The 19,400-nt window shown below is 39.5% G+C and overlaps 1 protein-coding gene across 1 annotated transcript; it reads left to right on the forward strand.

The window, feature by feature from the left end:
- The first annotated feature begins 3,493 nt into the window (after positions 1-3,493).
- cbsa (cystathionine beta-synthase a) lies at positions 3,494-14,612 on the forward strand. The gene is made up of 15 exons (XM_042080282.1): positions 3,494-3,609; positions 5,686-5,940; positions 6,470-6,576; positions 6,895-7,029; positions 7,378-7,457; positions 8,733-8,937; positions 9,187-9,278; positions 9,508-9,633; positions 9,788-9,872; positions 11,012-11,117; positions 11,778-11,855; positions 11,995-12,129; positions 12,362-12,470; positions 12,781-12,865; positions 13,654-14,612. Exons 2-15 carry the CDS (start codon positions 5,693-5,695, stop codon positions 13,788-13,790), a joined length of 1,728 nt encoding a protein of 575 aa, XP_041936216.1. The 5' UTR covers positions 3,494-3,609; positions 5,686-5,692; the 3' UTR covers positions 13,791-14,612.
- Positions 14,613-19,400: the final 4,788 nt, after the last annotated feature.

The raw sequence follows: 19,400 nt of genomic DNA on the forward strand, positions 1-19,400 counted from the left end.
TTCGACTGTCATTAATTGCACGTGCTACAAAATCATTCTGTGCAATGGAAGATTTACCAACGTTACACCGGTCTGATACAGTTTTGCCTATACATGCGTGAGACTGAGACGCCTGTTTATTTTGTTTTAAGTGCGTGCATGGTGTGAGAGGGGAATCGATGTGCTTTGATTACAGCTTGGTAGTTGTAGTCTTGTGAAATTAAAAAGCACGTGTGTGTGAAGTATCCAAACAATGACACCTTCATTTCATTATGGCTGCTTTAGCAACACACCTTAAGCTACTGTGTAGTGGGTCCCATTTAGAAGTGGCTACTTCATTCGCGCTTTCCTTGACTCATGGAGCTGCTTGAATGTTATTACAATTTTTCGCCACGATATGACAGTTTAAGTCCGCTTGATACTGTAAGGCGTAAGCCATTGGTTTCCAAAGGAGATTTTATTTGTGTCGCCAGCATAGCCTATTGGCAATTTATGTTGTAAATAGGCCTACCTTATAATCCTACCTGTAGCTTAGGGAAGCTAACAGCTTTCTATTAGGATCTAGTTTGTTATTTACCGTTTTGTCATAACTCCCTGATGCATTTTTGCATTTAGAATAACCAGAGCGTGTATATCTCAATCGGAAAATTAAACAATATCGGGTGCCTATGGACTAGGCTGGGTGAACCCAGCCTGATCTGCCCGCTATTTATTTTTTGATTTCTTAAAAGATTGAGCTTGGTCTGATGAAAGCCAGACTAGCCATGGACCTCAGTTAAACAATGCAAGGGAACATGAATCAGCCTATATTTTCACTAACAATAACGGACAAAAGCTCTTCAACTTTGGCCCGTTAAAGTGTGTATGAACAGTCTAGCGACGCATTTCATCAAGGCCCATTTGGACATGTCAGTTATTTGCACCACTGGTTAGATGTAAAACAGCATTTCGTTTCAGACTAGGCTACTGTTACTTAATTTGTGCATTAACAATAACGTTTCAGACTAGGCCTACTGTTACTTAATTTGTGCATTGACAATAAAGTATTACATGAACTAAAGATGACTAAAATCTTATGTAGAAGAAGAAACATTCACAAAAAATCCATCCATCCAAAAATGACCTTTGTTTTTGATAGCTGTTGAAAACGGCATGGAACTGACAGAGATGTTTTTGTTTAAAAATACATAAATAAATAAATAAATAAATAAATAAATAACATTATGCTGATACCTTTTGCTTTTCCCAAATACAATGTAGCCTAGGTGTAAGTGACCTTTCATCAATCCAGTTGCAATGGATGAACTGTGATGAACTGCCCTACTTGTGATTGTTTAGAGATTTTAAAGGTTTAACAATGCTACATCTTCTTTGGCTATTCTACAATCTATTCACCTTTTCAGCACCAGTAGGCTACTTTCTGTGCAGCCGCACACACACACTCAGGCATGCCAAACAAGCATACACAAAAGTTTCAAGAGTGGGGGATGGAGTAAAATATGGAGACAAATTGAAGTGTGATTTATTTTCGCGGAACGGCTTTACAGGACTGAGCGGCGGTCATATTTTGTACCGCTATGCGGTACATCTAGTTCTGATATATGGTTTGTCATGTGTCGAGGGAAAGTTCGCGAAGCCAAGATGAATGGGTAGGGAGACGGGCGCAGAAAATATGATTAAATTAAAGTTAGGCTACTTTTCTCGCGAACCGTTTACCACAACAACTAACCACCAATTTCGTTTAAAAGCTGAGAAAAAGCTCTTTCGTGTGATACATGTGATGAATATACTGACAGTATAGGCCTACTTACTTCGCAAGTAGTTCAGCAAAATTGGGTGGGACAGAAATACAGAGCAGCAGATCTGGCCATATCGGCTCTTATGTACATTGATTTAAATGAATTATCGCTTCATACCAACACGCGAACAAGACAGAAAAGAAAAAAGAAACCAATGAGCTTATGTCGCGATTTCCGATAGGCCTAGAGAAAAGACAGCTATTGATAACCTAACAATTAGGATTTGCTTTGCCTACTCTCCTGTTTGGTTGTCCCAAACTTTGAGACGACCCATAACTGAATCTTATCAACCCGAACTGCGATGTTCCAAACAGAGTGACAGGATGCAATGCCTAATAATCTCACTGCCTACAGCATAACTGCTAACAGTGCGCCTAGGCCTACTGTTAAACACCTGAAAAAATATTAAGATGCTGTTTTCTTTTCATGACGAGCACTATAGGTCTAAGTTTAAATGATTTATGACTGAATGGAACGTTGCGTTTTTAAGCGCCAGTAGAGCTGCTTATCACGTAGTGTGAGAAAGTTTACACCAATCATCATCTTCTAATGTATCCTTATGTTGAGATGTCCATTCTCTTTGCCCTAGGCTATCATTTGTGTGAAGCATGTTTCAATTAAGACAGTACACAAGCTATTTTTATTGTTGTAATATTGAATGATTTCATGAATAAATTGTACGCACAGTGCGTAGGCTACAGGATTACGGCTGGCGGCGCCACTGACCAAGGCCACAGTAGCCTGTGAACCTCTGATTTTCAAAGGGGATCACGGCCAACTCTTCTCTTCAATTTCCCTTCCAAATTACTTTTTATTGTCTGAAGACATCTATCGCAAGAATCTAACATTCTAAGCAACAGCAAAGCAAATGCAAGCTAACCAAAGTGCAGTCGGGGCTCCCGCCATGGTTTTGGAAATCACATTTAAATTTATATTTATAATAAGGCCTATGACTATCACTCTACACGCCCCTGTTGCACGTCACATTAATAGGTGATCCTGCCTCCTGGCTCCCCAAAATACCGCATCATGTGAACAGATCAGCAGGCCTGCAAATTTTCCCCTCGTTTTCAGACACACGTTGCGGCAAAAAGACGTCTCCTATTTCTGCAAATTTAGCGTGATCTCTGTGTAAAAAAGGCCTTTTTTACCTACAGTGCAAATTCTTCTTGTTTTAGTGTTTAGTTAATAAGAAAGCATTGTCTCGCCTAGCCTAGGCTATAGGCACATTGTTTTGTTTTTTTGTCGGTTCGGGTAGTTAATCAGTGCATATTTTTGAGGGTCGAGTGGGTGCAGATCGACTCTCCGGGTCGGGTGGGTGCGGATGTTAAAAAACCTTAACCAGCGCAACACTACTGTTGAGCATATTGTAGCCTAATGCAGCGTTGAATGGATGAATAGCTTACATAAGGGTACCCCGCACTTTGTGTACCCCGCACAAACCACACTCAAGCTTATGGTTATTGCCCCCACCACTTCTAAAAACAAACTGACGCCCTTGCATAATTTTGTAATGAATGAAAGTCATTGGTGAAACACTGCAATTTTCCGACCTTTCTTATAGTTATTCACAACAATGTCAACCAGCTGTATAGGCTACCAACTGTTCGGTTTCTTGGAGGTGATGAAGTTGTTTTTCGTGGAATCATCTCCCAAAATGTGGTTGGTCAGCTCGCAGAAAGAAACGCCCCGAGTGCGACCAATCCTCGGTCTCTAACTAATATCAGAAGGTAGGTTAATACGTGCACATGTTATTTCATGCTGAATTAATTTGTCATTGTGCGGATTCGAAGACTTTGCAGTAGCGTCACTTTGAAATAGCAACACCTCGGTAAGTTGCATTTAGATAGGATGTGGTAGCCTAACATTTAAAAAAGTAGCCTAATTCGTCTGTCATAATAACAGAATTTAAACGTGCACTGGCTCAACATCATACTTTGACATCAGTGTAGGCCTGGTCTAAAGGCTAGCCTACAAAATGTTTTAACTTAAAGACCAGAAAGTCTGTTGCCTTATTAAAACTGAAAGACCACGTACCAAGTTGTTTCAGTCAAGACTAAAATAAATGTTGTCATTTGTGTTTAGACTATACAGGGATGTGACATTATTCAGATGACAGACTCGAGTTTTAAGAGAATTTAGAGTTCAATGAGTTGGTAAGCGCCTGGTAGACCGTCAACGCACTATAACCATGCTTGCTCAATCCGGTTAAGGCGAGCGGATATTTAGATTATTCTGAGGATGTAAAAGTTAACTTTTAGCCTATGTGTGCGACCTGTATCTAACACATGAAAATAATTGAGTATTTAAATACCCTTCGTTAACTTGTATGGATAAAGTGGTATTTACAGATGCCCTCTTTTTGTGTAGCTTGAGGTGAAGATCCTTATACCTATTTCAGTAGTAGATATTAAAGCCAGCTGTGCTGCATTTTCTCTGCTTCCAAACATCTGACAGCAGCACGAGAAGACTCTAACCCTGCCCTGCCGAGTCTGAAATATCTTGCAAGGACTCCTGAAGCCTGATAGAATTACAACTGATGTCAGTTGTGCACTCGTACTGTACCAGTAGCTCTTTTTCCTGGAGACTGCTTTCCCAGTTTAAGTAACTGTAACACTATCAGCAGTGGTAGTAGCCTAGTATGTGTGGCCCCATTAAGAACAAGTGACTTTGTAGAGTTTACCCAGCGGCCACCATGCTCTCAACCTGTGGAATGCTTTGAGTACACATAGATTATCTTTAGTGCACAATGTAAAAAACAAAACTGGGGTTAAACCACTCCCTTTATGACTGCAATGTGCATTTTGTCCAGGTCACTTCCAGCAGATCAAAGAAGATGAAATTCCCTTAGTCAAACAGCCACATGAAAGCGATAACTAAATCCGCTTTATACCACCTCAAAAATATTGCCAAACTCAGAGGGCTGATGTCAAAACATGACTTAGAAAAACGCATTTATCTCCAGCAGGGTTGATTACTGCAATGGACTGTTCACAGGCCTTCCTAAAAAGACTATTAAACAGCTTCAGGTGATACAAAATGCAGCAGCTAGGACTCTAACAAAAACTAAAAGAACTGACCACATTACTCCAATTCTTAAGTCCTTGCACTGGCTTCCAGTAAGTCACAGAATTGACTTTAAAGCACTATTGCTTGTTTATAAATCAGTAAATGGAGCAGGACCTAAATACTTGTCAGACATGCTTCAGCAGTACACACCTTCTCGTCCTCTCAGGTCCCAGGTGAAAAACCTGCTAGTAAAACCTACAGTTAGAACTAAACATGGTGATGCAGCTTTTAGCTGCTATGCGGCTCAGCTGTGGAACCAACTTTCGGATGACATTAAAAAGGCCCCAACTGTAGCCAGTTTTAAATCTAGACTTAAGACCAAACTGTTCTCAGATGCTTTCTGCTAACTGTGCCAAATTCTGAATCTGCCTTGATAATTATTCTACTTTGTCTTTTATTACTTTTTTACCACTTTTGCCTTTGTTTTTGCTTACTAATTATTCTTTATTTTTAAATGATTTTACCTTGTGTTTTATGTTTTCTTTTTATTATGATCTTTACCTTTTAACTATTCTTTGACTATATTGCCCTTCTATGCTTTTATTTGTTATTATTGTTTGGTTTTGTTTATGTAAAGCACATTGAATGACCTCTGTGTATGAAATGTGCTATATAAATAAACTTGACTTGACTTGACTTGACTTAGGTAGACCTGGCATGTGCTTCAACATTTGGATTGAATTGTAATCTAAATCCAATCTTTTGGCAAGTGCTGTAAGGCATCAGAGGAACTATCTGCGATCAGCATAACACGCAGCGTGGTTATTAATGCCATACCAGCCACAGGGAGGTGGTCTTAAATGGGTGTTAATATATTGAACTTTGTATCACTCTATAGTGAAGCCATGCCTTCAGTCCCCTCCACCAAAGAGAATCCTGCTTTGGGCCCAGTGTGTCCCTTTACAGCAGGGAAGGGTAAAACCCTAAAGGAGGTCAAGATCCAGGACAATGCCAATGATGTGGACGGAGCCATTAAGCTGGAGGGGGCAAAGAACGTTGCAGAGAGGAACTGGATCAGACCGGACCTGGAGAGTCGCTGCACCTGGAAGCTGGGCATATCGCATGCGGACTCCCCACACACTCAGTGGCTCAGGTGATGATGAGCTTCACACACACACACACACACTCTCTCTCTCTCTCTCTCTCTCTCTCTCTCTCTCTAGCGACACTAATGAAAAAAAATCCAATATGGCCACCACATGTAGATTTTTCAACATTAAACAACCAAAAATACTGGTTGCTTATGTTGAAAATGTATGTGTGGCTGCCATCTTTTTTTTTCAGCTAGTGTCGCTAGCTTCACACTGCAGTGGTTCAGTGGTTCACCAAAGCTTCATTTGCCCATCATTACCTACAACACAGCTGTCAGCAACTATTAATTTGGCCCACATATGCATAAAAGCTCTACAGCTAGATGTAGCTAGATATTAGAGTTACTAGAGTAGAGTTATTAGATTTTGTTAGAGTAATTTCTATCACATTTTATATGTTATATTCCCTCATGAGTGTCTGATTCAGTGGATCACCACGAGCCAGATTTTGCAGTCACTCAAACTCTTATCTGTGTCATTCTGAGTTTAAAATGTGTTTGTTATTGACGCTGGTCTCTCCTCTCCTCATAGGAGCACTCCACCGAGTATCCTGCCAAACATCCTCCAGAGAATCGGTGATACCCCTCTTGTTCGCATGAACAAACTGCCCAAGACCTTTGGACTCAAGTGTGAACTTTGTAAGATTGTTTCTCTCTATTGCTTTGACAATGTATAATACTGAATATGATGAAACTATAATTCTATGATTCTTTTCTAAACGTTAGTCACATTGTCGTGGTGTGTATGTCTTAAAAGCTATTAGTAAGCATTTTTGTGAATTCACAAATTACAAAAGAGGTCTGTTTAAAATCATGCAGATACCTTTGTAATACTTTTGGTAATTCTTATATTTTCTTCTAAGATCTGGCTGAATCTGAGGTCTTTACCTTGTATTGCGTATTGTATTTATAGATCTGTGTGTGTATTTTTGTGTGTGTGTATTTTTGTGTGTGTAGTGGCAAAGTGTGAATTCTTTAATGCTGGGGGAAGTGTAAAGGACCGGATCAGTTTGCGAATGGTGGACGATGCAGAGAAGGCAGGGCTGCTTAAGCCAGGAGACACCATCATAGAGCCCACATCTGGAAACACAGGTGTGTGTGTGTGTGCGCCCATGTGTGTGTTTTTTTTGTTGTTACCCTGTATGTGTACAGACCTAGCTGTTTGTGTGTTTATGTGTGTGTCTGTGTGCGCACGTGCACATGTATGTTGTGTTGGTTGTTAATGTATATGTGTACAGGACTTATGGACCTTACTGTTTGTGTCTATGTATGTGTGTGTGTGTGTGTGTGTGTGTGTGTGTGTGCATGCCTACCTATGAGCATACTTGTTGTATCACCGTTTTCTTAGATCTTTCATTTTTTTGGTCACTCCAACGTGATTTGTAAGCACCCTTAACTCTTGCCAGTAGTCTTACTATGTGTGTCCTCTCTGTTGCACAGGTATTGGACTGGCCCTGGTGGCAGCTGTAAAGGGTTACCGATGCATCATTGTGATGCCGGAGAAGATGAGTATGGAGAAGGTTGGTGTGATTTGTGTTTTTACAGTTTTAAGAGCCTTGAAAGCTCTAAGGTTTTATCCGGAACTGTAAGACCAGAATTGTAAATAAAAAGTACATAATTAAACATACTTAATCACCATTTATTGGTCAGTAATCGGCAACAGAGTTAGTGTGGACATAAGAGCCCTCTAGTGGAATGAAGTGGTATTGTAACTTTCAGGACTTTTGGCCTTATTACAGTTTTTTCTGATTGCTTAAGCACATTTTTTGTAACTATGGCTTTTTTTGCAAAACTCTACACACAAATAGGAAAACCTTTCACCCAATCAGCAAAACATTGTAGTTCTCTTGCAAAAGCTAACACACCTTGCTTAACTCTTCACACCTTCGTAAAAATATTTTTTTCATATCAAACAGGAAACACAAGCCATCAGAATAATAAGCACACAATGTGGCAACTACACACTGATGGTCTGAATAAAAACACATCTGGCTTTTGCTTTCTCTGTGCACAAGGTAGACTGTGTCAGTTTGAGGTCATACTTTTGTCATAGTTCTGTAAACATACAGGGATCCAAAGTATTGGTGTTTATTTAGACACATCAAAACAAACACAAGTGTGTTTTTCCAAGTCAAAACACATAAAATCAGTCTTTTCTCTCTCAAAATTCCGTCTACATCACATGCAATGTCCTAGTCCAAGGCACCGGGAAAAATATATTCTGGAATGACGTATCCAGGCCTGACATGACAATATCCCCACATGTAGACTGTTTTTTTTGTCTGTAAAAGGGCTGTTTCTTTCTCTTCTTACTCTTCCTGCTCCCTCCATTGTACCCATTGTACATTACCTGTGGCTTATTTATAGTGCTTAGGCTGATTGCAAAGTGAACTAATTATCTAAAGCAGTTTTCACATGAGAAAGTGTGCCAGAGAGTTGGCAAAATAGTGTAAATAATAGCCATACATGTGTATCGATTTACCAGGAGTGTGTTGATCATTTGGAAATTGAGTGTAAAGCAGTGAGTTTTGTTTACAGTTCCGCAAAAAGAGTGCTGTGCAGTGAATTGTTCCTACAGTTGTGCAAAGTGTGTGTTACAAAATTGCAAACTGAGTGCAAAGCAGTGTTTGTGCTTTTAGTTTTGCGAACTCAGTGAGTGGTTTTGCTATTAATATTATTAAGTATTAATAGTTTTAAAAATTGTGCTATAAGAATCACAGTTGTGTTTAAGCATTCAGAAAAAACTGTAAACCTCTTACCACTGAGATGAACAAGATTGTTTGCTTCCTTCTCAGGTGGACGTCTTGAGGGCTTTGGGTGCGGAGATTGTCCGTACTCCGACCAGCGCCCGCTTCGACTCCCCGGAATCTCATGTCGGTGTGGCCTGGAGGCTGAAGAATGAGATTCCCAACTCCCACATCCTGGACCAGTACCGCAATCCCAGCAACCCTCTGGCCCACTACGACACCACCGCTGAGGAGATCCTGGAGCAATGTGGTGGTAGTTAGACGCCTCTAAATCTTTCTATCTTTCTTTTTCTTTCTGTATATATCCCTGTCTCTTTCTCTCTTTTTGTCTTGTATCCCTAATATCTTTGTCTTTCCTTTATCTTATCCATAAATATGTTTACAATCTCCTACTTAGTTTTTGAATTTGCAAGCATTTTTCTTGTAATCAGAAAGTGAAGGTCAACAAACCCATTTACTTAGACATAAGTACATAAGTTTCCTTGTCCCATCTCTTCTCCAGGTAAAATTGACATGTTGGTGTTAGGAGCTGGCACAGGGGGCACGATCACTGGTATTGCCCGCAAGCTGAAAGAGAGATGTCCAAACGTCAAGGTTAGTTTGTGTGCACTGACCATTCAATCGCAATCAATGACAAACATGGTAATTTAAGATTTGATTGTAAAAGTTGATTTGTTTGTCGTTTTGTATTGTATTGTATTGCAATTTATTCAATAACGCAGTCATAGATTTTCTCTTATCCTCTGCCTTAAGACCTTTTAGCTAATCTGGTTCATGTTATGATGTCAGTGTTTTTTTTTTGTCATGGCGTCGTGTGTGACAGATTATTGGCGTGGACCCAGAGGGCTCCATCCTGGCTGAACCAGAGGCGCTGAATAAGACGGATAAGACCCAGTATGAGGTTGAAGGCATTGGTTATGACTTTGTCCCAACTGTGCTGGACAGATCTGTAAGTGGACATGGCAGTAATAGAGGATAATAGTAAGACTATTTAGTCAACGTTTCAAATCATTTAATAATAAGATAATTGTATTGTATAAATTGGATTGTGTGAATTTTAGTAGTTTGTAAATCGTGTGTTGTTTTTTTGTGTGACTCTGCAGATAGTGGATGGCTGGTACAAGGCAAATGATGAGGAGTCATTTACCATGGCACGGATGCTTATCAGAGATGAGGGACTGCTCTGTGGTATGGGAGACCTGTTTTGGGTTTCTGTCTGTTCTAAGAATGTTTTATTACAGCTTCTTAAACCCAAATATATTCTGGTTTACTTACTTCTATATGTAAACATCTTATCGACCAAACAGCTAAAGGATTAATCGAAAATACTGGACAGATTAATTGATTCTAAAAAAATCCTTATTTTGAAAGCTCTTTGCGGGAGCGGGCGGGATGAGAGAGGTGTGTTCGCGGGACAAACCGATGATTCACTGCACTCCCGCAAATTAAATATGTGCGTAAAATTAAATATGATCGCTTGAGGTAATGAAACAAGGAGGCGCACACAAGGCTTGTGTGGAAAAATATGTATTGTAGCCGAAAAGTTACAAAAGAAGTCAGAGGCTAAAACTGGAGCAACATTGAAAATGGACTAGGTCCGAAACGTCTGTTGCTACAGTTTTAGCCTCTGACTTCTTTTGTAACTTTTCGGCTACTTCTTTTGTAACTTTTCCACACAAGCCTTGTGTGCGCCTCCTTGTTTCATTACCTCAAGCGATCACTACTTTTTGGGAGCGGACGCACCAAGCAATACACGGGTCAAAAGTGTAGGCGCAGACGCAGACCTTGCTGGTTTTTCCTTTACTAAAATTAAATATGGAAATGATTAAAGTAGTGTTCATAACTATAGTTCAGCTGGATGTTCTGTTAGGCAGCATTAAATAACGGGGTTTAAGCATAACTGATGGATAGCAGGCCTATAGCCTATTGTCGTTTACGTGGGTTCAATTTGTTCCTGCTGCTCATTGTCAAAACTCGAAATCGAAAGCATGACCGAGGAAGAGGGCACCAGGCTAGGCCTACTTCAGCGGGACAGAATATTGCGGGAGCGGGACTGATTTTTCAGACCTCTAAAATATATATATATATATATATATATATATGTGTGTGTGTGTAAATAACCGTGTACTATATATATATATATATATATATATATATATATGTGTGTGTGTGTAAATAACCGTGTACTATATATATATATATATATATATATATATATATATATATATATATATATATATACTGTAAAGAGCCATGTAAAACATGGACTTCTGATAATTAGAAAAATTCTCTCTCTCTGTGTGTGTGTATGTGTGTGTGTGTCACAGGTGGCAGCTCGGGCACAGCGATGGCAGCAGCAGTGAAGATGGCGAAGGAGCTGAAAGAGGGCCAGCGGTGTGTGGTGCTCCTGCCTGACTCCATACGCAACTACATGTACGCTCCCTTACTCCCCTTAACACTACCCACACGATCACTGTTTAATATTATGTAAGGGATAATGTATAGAACACCGGTCATTATCGGAAAATAAGTCCCGACAGGGCGAACGGGACCCCGACGCGCCAGTGGAGAGGTCTTGCTTCGTCCTGAAGTGACTTGACTGACTGATCAACCATCTGCTTTCACTTTTGAATAAAGTTTCATTGCAAGAAGTAACCGAACTACTTGCGGAGTGACATGAAAGACGTGAATAAGAAGCACAAAACCTGTTGCCATTGACAGCAGTAGTTATATGTTTGCAGCGGTAATTACATGAATTTATTTTACCGTAGAACGTTGGAAAATCCCATTCAAGCCAATGGAGCATTCTACTAGCATTGTGAAGAGCCTTGTAATAATATAATCCTATTGCGTATTATGTCGTGATAGTATCCTGCTATGAGGTATGATTATGCAATATAATGTATACTATGATGAGTTTACATCACTTCCTAGTGGTGCTGTGCTGTGCTGTGCTGTAATGGTTGGCTATTGTTTTGTGCTTTCCAAAAGCATGAGTTGGTGAACTTACAGAGATCTGTCAACTCTAGCCAGGTAATACTGTGATGATACATGAACTAAGATGGAGGGATGTGTAATATCTTTACTATCCAGGTCCAAGTTCCTGAGTGATAAATGGATGGTGCAGAAAGGTTTTCTGAGGGAAGAGGACATCATGGTAAATAAACCCTGGTAAGTAATATACATATACCATTTTTAAGGTATTAGTTATAGCAAATTCTAATAGGAGGAGGGGTATAATCAAACCAAATTTGAGTCAAAGATCGGCAGCTTGTAGTCAGCATAGTGTTGCTGGTGATTCCCCTTGTAGGTGGTGGAATCTGAAAGTGCAGAACTTGAGGCTGTCTGCTCCCTTGACCGTGCTGCCTACAGTCACCTGCCAGAGGACCATCAAGATCCTAAAGGAGAAGAGCTTCGACCAGGCCCCTGTGGTGGAGGAGACAGGGTGGGTGTGCAATGGTCCACCATAAATAATTTGCCTTATTCTGAGCAGCTATTGTGTCAATGGAGAATTACATTATGGTATTACTGGTGCAACTGGTATTATATTTTGGGGTTTGGGGATACCTGGTGGAATTACAGTAATGGACAAAAATAAACGCAGACAATAAATACAGTACTTCCATATCTTCTACTCCGTAACTTAACGTCTTTATTTCTCTGACTCTCCACCTCAGGCTGATCCTGGGTATGGTCACTCTTGGTAACATGCTGTCCTCAGTATTGGCTGGGAAGGTGAAACCGTCCGACCCTGTCAGCAAAGTACTCTACAAGCAGTTCAAACAGGTAGGTGTATATATATATATATATATATATATATATATATATATATATATATATATATATATATATATATATATATATATATATATATATATATATATATACAGTATATCAGCATGTGACCAACTGAATGCCTATATGTGTTTTTGTTTGTTTGTTTGTGTTATTTCACCATATCAGCTTTGTACTGAAGATCTGGCTTTTTTAATGTGCTGAAGTATCACACCTGTCTTATCGTGACTTTTGCCTCTTTTTTTCTTTTTATCCCCCCCCCCCTCTCCTCTCTCCCCTCCATCCCTCTTTCTCTGGTCAGGTCAAACTCACAGATAACCTTGGGAAGCTGTCCGGTATCCTGGAGACAGACCACTTTGCCCTGGTGGTGCACGAACAGATTCAGTGTATGTGTCCATTTCCTTATCAGCGCAGTTGATTTTGGATCCTTTTGAATGGGTATCCATGTGTTTTGTACTGGAGCAGGGGGAACGTGATGTATTCATAAGAGGATGATTATGTCCTGCCAGGTTGATGTTGACTGCCAATATTAGCATTGATTGGTAGTTTAATGTCCCTCCATGGACACTAGATCTGACCTTATGCAGGGGCAGAAAGTACCCTATCCATTGAGGCTAGAGATGAAGTGTTATGTAACTTGGTCCAACTTTGAACCTTTCTGGATTTGTTTTACCTATGTTATTTGCCAAATTGTTGTGTAAGCGTCGGTATTCAGTGCACAGCAAATCAGGTGGCTCCTCCTGACAAATGTTTGCGAACAACACGGTCATGTTTTCGCTCCACAGAAAGGGGGCGCTATAGTCTTATTCCTCTCACACACAACTCTTCCCTTTTGTAGCTGTGCATAGATTTCATAAAGCCACTGCATCAGTTAAAGATGTAACCCAACAAGGAGGCTTCTGTGTCACATTTAAAGAGATGAATTCCCTGAGACCACAAGGACAAGGGCTTAATAATAACCACCATCATCACTGCACAATAACTTGACACCAGATAGTTGTACCAGAAAAATGAAAATGTATATACAACCTGAAAATGTGTATGCAAATATATATGTGTATATACTATACTTTAATCTCTTCCTGACTCTTTTCTACTCACTCTCTGATTCTCATGCTCTCTCTTTCTCTCCTTCCTTCTCTTCCTCCTCCTCCTCCCTCTTTCTCTCCCCCAGACCTGACTGATGGCTCTCCCAGCCTAAGGCAGATGGTCTTTGGTGTGGTGACCGCCATTGATCTGCTCAACTTCGTCACAGTACGAGAGAGGAGGTCCCTGTCCGAATGCATAGATGAATCGTCAGACATTCAGTGACCTCACTTCCTTCACGTCATTGGTGGAAGTGGACATTTTTTTGAAAGATCAGAAAGTAAAAGTCCTATCCTTGCTATTGCTTCTCCCATACAGCAGGTCAGCTATTTTCAGCAATTCTACCCCCTGATGCTGCTAAAGCTGATTAGCAAATTCAGCTCACTTACAAATGGAAAAAGAAAAGCTGATTTAAGTTGTTGGGAAAAGATCAGAACATCCCCTGGAAATAGTAGGCTCTGTAATCAAAGGCAACATGACGGATCATTAGCGGTTATTAGTCACTCCCTTCAGTGACTGCTTGTATGGCTAATTGTGCCCATTGATCTATTTGCATTGAACTGCAAATAGTTCACATTATCCTTTGATGAGTAACATTGCATTGAAGTTATAGGTACATGCACTGTAAAAGCGTGATTTATTTGTGATTATGTTCATTTAAACTGCACTAATGATTATTCTAAAAGTGTATTGGAAGGTCCAATGTATTGGGGCAGTCTAGTGTCTCAACAGACTTAGAACTTCAGTTAAATACATAGGGGAGTCCTGGTTAGTTGAAGTGTTTTTTTAACTGAAAAACTGAATGTCTGTTTTCTAACCTGTGCATGTTTTGTGTTTTTCAAAATGTACAGAAGTCTATATTTCAATTGTATCCGAGGTGTAATGTATCTTCTTTTTCCTATCTCATTCTCCCTGAAGTGAGAAAATGTTCATAATGTTAGTGCTGATATTACATTGTCTGGTCTTTTAGAAATGATGTCTTAATATTTAAAGGGCACAGTCTTACGGAACTTGATATGATCATTAAACTACTTTCATTAAATAAAAGACCTATTTGTCATTACTGCTTTCAGTGAATAAACACAACTGACATTATAATTGTGACACACAATTGGCATTATTATAGAACAAAAAACAGGTCACATTTAACATAATTGTATACAGACAAAGCTTTATGTTGTGGAGGAGCACTTGTCTACTCCTAATTCAATTAAATCTTTATTTCAGACTCACAGGAGGATCAATAGCATAAAAACTTAAATAATTAAATAAATAAGATGAAATAATCTCAGTACTAGTAAAAGTGAAACATAGGCTACATAATAAGAGCATGACTGATCTTGATCAAGATCAATCAATCAATTAATCAATCAACAGAATAGGTTCTCTTGTCAGTGTTCTCAGCCTGGATGAGTACTAGACACAGCTCTCTCTAGGGCTGGTAAAGGCCTCTATGACACTGTTCTCTGATTCGTCCTGGCGACACATGAATACATAAGAGGATTGCCTCACATGTAGGCACACCAGAGAACACAAACAGATAACAAAGGCACTACAGCATCTACAACCCCAAAACAGAAAAAGTTGGGATGTTGTGTAAAATGTGAATAAAAACAGAATGTAATAATCTGCAAATCTCTTAAACTCATATTTAGTTGCAAATAGGACACAGACGACATCAAATGTTGAAAATTACAAATTTGACTATTTCATGGAAAATATGTTAATGAATTAAGAATTTGATATCAGCAATTACATGTTTCAAAAGTTGGGATGAGGATAACAAAATGCTGGAAAAGGTGTGTAATGATAAAGAAAATAAAAGGAGGAATGTTACTAATTAGGGTAACTGGCAACATGATTGGGTATGAAAAAGAGCTTCTCAGAGAGGAAGGGTCTCTTAGAAGTAAAGATGTTCATCACTGTGTAAACCTGTGTGCACAAATGATGAAACAATGTAATTGTAATGATTCTTAGCATGTAATACAAGTACATGTAATACAAATACAAGCATGTAATCATAGATTGTGAAGTATTTGGGGAGTTCATCATCTATAGGACATAATATTATTAAAACATTCAGAGAATCCAGAGAAATTTTTGCAAACAAGGGAAAGAGCTGAAAAACACATTGGATGGTCGTGTTTTTTTTGTTTTTTGGACCTCAGATGGCACTGCATCAACACCAGACCTGTTTCCACTCCTGCCATTGTATGGGCTCAGGACAACCTCTGATAACCACTGTCTATGTGCACAGTTTGATACTTAATTCAAAAACTGCAGCCAAAATTGTAACAGGCATAATTATATTGAGACAAGATACAGAAAATATCAGCGTCTTATCTGGATCTGAGCTTAAGGTAACATGGAAAAAGGTCCTGTGGTTAGACCAATCACAATTTGTTGACATGTTGTCTGTGTCCTTTTTTCTGCTAAATATGGGTTTACGAGACTTGTTACCACATTTTGTTTTTATTTGTATTTTACACAACGTCCCAACTTTTTCTGTTTTGGGGTTGTAGGTACCTGAAGCTGCAACCTCATAGTATCATTGTAATCCACAATGAGCTTCTCAAGCTACGTTTCTTGTAACTGCTACACCAAAGATGGGCTGTATGCATGGATACTGAATTGTATACTCCTAATGCATTTTAAACTTCCAAAAAATTGTAAACTCCTCATGAATTGTAAAACCTAACAACATAATGTGTCACATCTGAGACCAGCTTTGCCGTTTCAGTAGCCTACTATCTATACACATGTCTTGCTGATAGTAAAGGGCTGTTTGACTCTCTGAATTATGTTTACAGTATATTTCATTCTTGCCTCAAGATCTTTGGTATGTGCATTGCATATTTTGGTGGAGCATTGTATTGTTATATTTAGATCTCAGAATAGTAGTATTGTTAAGTTTACATCTCAGAATAGTTGATAAATTTACGTCTCAGAATAGTAATATTGTTAAATTTACATCTAAGAATAGTTGTATTTGCTGTTGTAGTATGTGTTGTGAGGTCTCAGTATTTGTAGCTATTGAGCGTTGTGAGACTCATACTCTGGCTGCATTGTGTGGTATTGTAGTGTCATACAGCACTCACTGTAAAAACGTGTAATATTGTGGGTGACATGGTGAGTTGAGGCTTTGTCTGTGTTGTCTATTGTAGAGGTACAATGAAGTGTTGTGCAGTAATGTGTGTGTTTTGTTCTTGTGATACAGTGTGAGCTCAGGGCTGGTCTATGTGAAACGGCTCATTGATTAAAAAAAAAAAAAAAAAAAAGCTGCAGCCTCTGAATGCTGCTGACCAGGCAGAAGCTTCACCAGTGCTCAACACTTAAATCCGGCCCCTGAAGTCCATCAGTTCACACACACACACACACACACGCACGCACGCACACACGCACGCACGCACGCATGCACGCGCGCACACACTCACACACACAAACACATGTGCATGCACTCACATACACATACACACACACACACTCACTCACATGCACACAGGCACACACACACACACACACACACACACACACACACACCTACTGTACCTGCAGCCATTTTACTTCTAAATTCTATAAATAACCATAGATAACCCCTACACACCCCCACTCGTACTTTTGGATATGATTAGCCTCACCCCCCCCACCCCCCTTTTGTATTCTTATTTATTTATTATTTTTATTGACTTACTATTTATTGACTGTTTACTGTTTTTATTGTTTTTTATATGCCTTCAAGGTAGGCAACCTCTTTTACTGTGTGTGTGATTGTGTGTGATTTGTACTATACTATCTGCTGCACAACTGCCCCATTGGGGGACAAAATAAAGTTGACTTGACTTGACACACACACACACACAAACACACACACAGACACACACACACTCAATCACATGCACACTCACTCACATGCACACACACACACATGCACACAAATGTACTTTTATCATTACACCTATGAGCAGGGTTCCCACCGTCAATTCCTGCAAACCTGTCGAATTTTAAAATCTAATTTTCCAGACCTGAGAAGGTCTTGAATTCATCCACAGTCATGGAAATGTTATCTCATTTTTATCACTGAACTCCACTATGGACATGGTTTTCTTGTGCTGCTTTCTGTTGCAGGATCTGTATCGATCCTGCAACAGAATTGACATGGCCTTTTTGATCTATTAGAAAAAGAAATAGAAAAAGGATGTAATAATATGGATGTAATAATATGGCACCATTTTCATTCAATAATTAACCTCAATCAGTAGAGAACAGAATGCAATTCTATGTGCCAGGTTGGATATTTAATTAAAATATTTCATGGATATTTCATTCAAGGTTTTGAAATGTTGTCAATGAAAATTAGTGGGAACCCTGTATAGGGCCATAAATACACGATAGCCTTTAGTTTGAACATAAGCACATTCTTATTCCAAAACACAAGTGCATTTACATTTAGATTACATGTACAGTAGCCTACACCGCAAATACAAACCATGTAGGTGGAGATACCCCACTCTTCAAGTATTAGGATGTCAATATATGAAGCAATACATTTAAATAGCAACACACATCCAAAATATAGTGTAGTTTGTATATCTGCAGTATAGCTAGAGTGAAAGTACAGTACATACAAGCAAAAGAAATTCCAACACAACTTTTCCATGTTCAAGAAAACATGTCAGTGGGAAAAGATGCAATCCCAGCAAACAAGTCAGTATTGAATTAACATACACCACCACCAGCGCTGGTCATCTTACTCTGTGCTGTAAGCCTGCCAGCCGACCAGCTTGCCTGCCTGCCTGCCTGCCCGCCGGGCTCTCTAGCTCGCTCTGTGTGTTGTAATGGCCAGCTCTCCTGGGCTGGAAAAATGGCCTTGCTGGTGCTTTTCTGATAAGCCGGCAGAGCGGGAGCCCCCAAATCCAGCGGGGATTACCCCTAATGCAGCGCACACAGGCCCAGGGGAAGTCACCAGGCCTGGGATCACTGGGGAGGGTCAGGGCTGGCAACCGCAGGCTACTGTAAAACAATATAGCGCAAAGCAAAAACCGGCAGTTTGCGTGAAAGTTTTTACACTGTTGGTTTTTAACAGCATAGCTGTTGTCTGACTAGTCATAGCTACTACGTTTTGAGTCAAATGGATTCAGATGTTTTTAATTTAGATGTCATTAAGAGTCTTTCATCAAAAAGACTCGCTTTCACCTTTTCCACATTAAGAACCATCTGGACCCTTTTGCATTCAGAATCAGTGATATCAAAAAATTACTTTTAATTTTGTTTGATCATTGTTTTGAGTTCCACTTGATGGGTCTTTGCTAAAGAACCAACCTGCAATAGGAGCTAAATCTTTGACCTGAATCTTCCTTTCTTAGCAAATATACATGCATTTATAGAACACACACAACAGGTGAATAGAATACTGAGTGTATATGATCCTGTATAATAGTGTTTCATACATGTCAGACTTACTAGATCTACTGAGGCACTGCAATGCAATGAACATGGCATGCCTAAAGAGACACATGCTGATTTATGATGGAGCACTGGGAACATGATTTTCTGAGCTGCTCAGTTACAGAGTGTTTCATTGCCAGGCAAAAAACAAATATTGGCCTTTCTTGGACATTGCTCATTCTGCTAACACACACTTACATACTTCTTCAGCCTTTCACACACACACACACACACACACACACACACACACACACACACACACACGAACACAGTCACACACACACACACACACACACACAATCACTAAATTAAATCCATATTTTGTTTTTAACTAGTGGACCAGATTAAATCCACACAACATGACATGACCTAGATCACGGAGGTGAAATG

The sequence above is a fragment of the Alosa sapidissima genome, chromosome 23 (assembly GCF_018492685.1).
Source record: "Alosa sapidissima isolate fAloSap1 chromosome 23, fAloSap1.pri, whole genome shotgun sequence".
Taxonomy (NCBI): domain Eukaryota; kingdom Metazoa; phylum Chordata; class Actinopteri; order Clupeiformes; family Clupeidae; genus Alosa; species Alosa sapidissima.

What these genes read in the sequence shown, in the direction of transcription:
- cbsa (XM_042080282.1), top strand. Translation starts at nt 5,693, where the DNA reads ATGCCTTCAGTCCCCTCCACCAAAGAGAATCCTGCTTTGGGCCCAGTG. An exon ending in AGATGAGGGACTGCTCTGTG is followed by an intron (nt 9,873 to 11,011) that starts GTATGGGAGACC and finishes TGTGTGTCACAG; the next exon opens with GTGGCAGCTCGGGCACAGCG. An exon ending in TCTACAAGCAGTTCAAACAG is followed by an intron (nt 12,471 to 12,780) that starts GTAGGTGTATAT and finishes TTCTCTGGTCAG; the next exon opens with GTCAAACTCACAGATAACCT.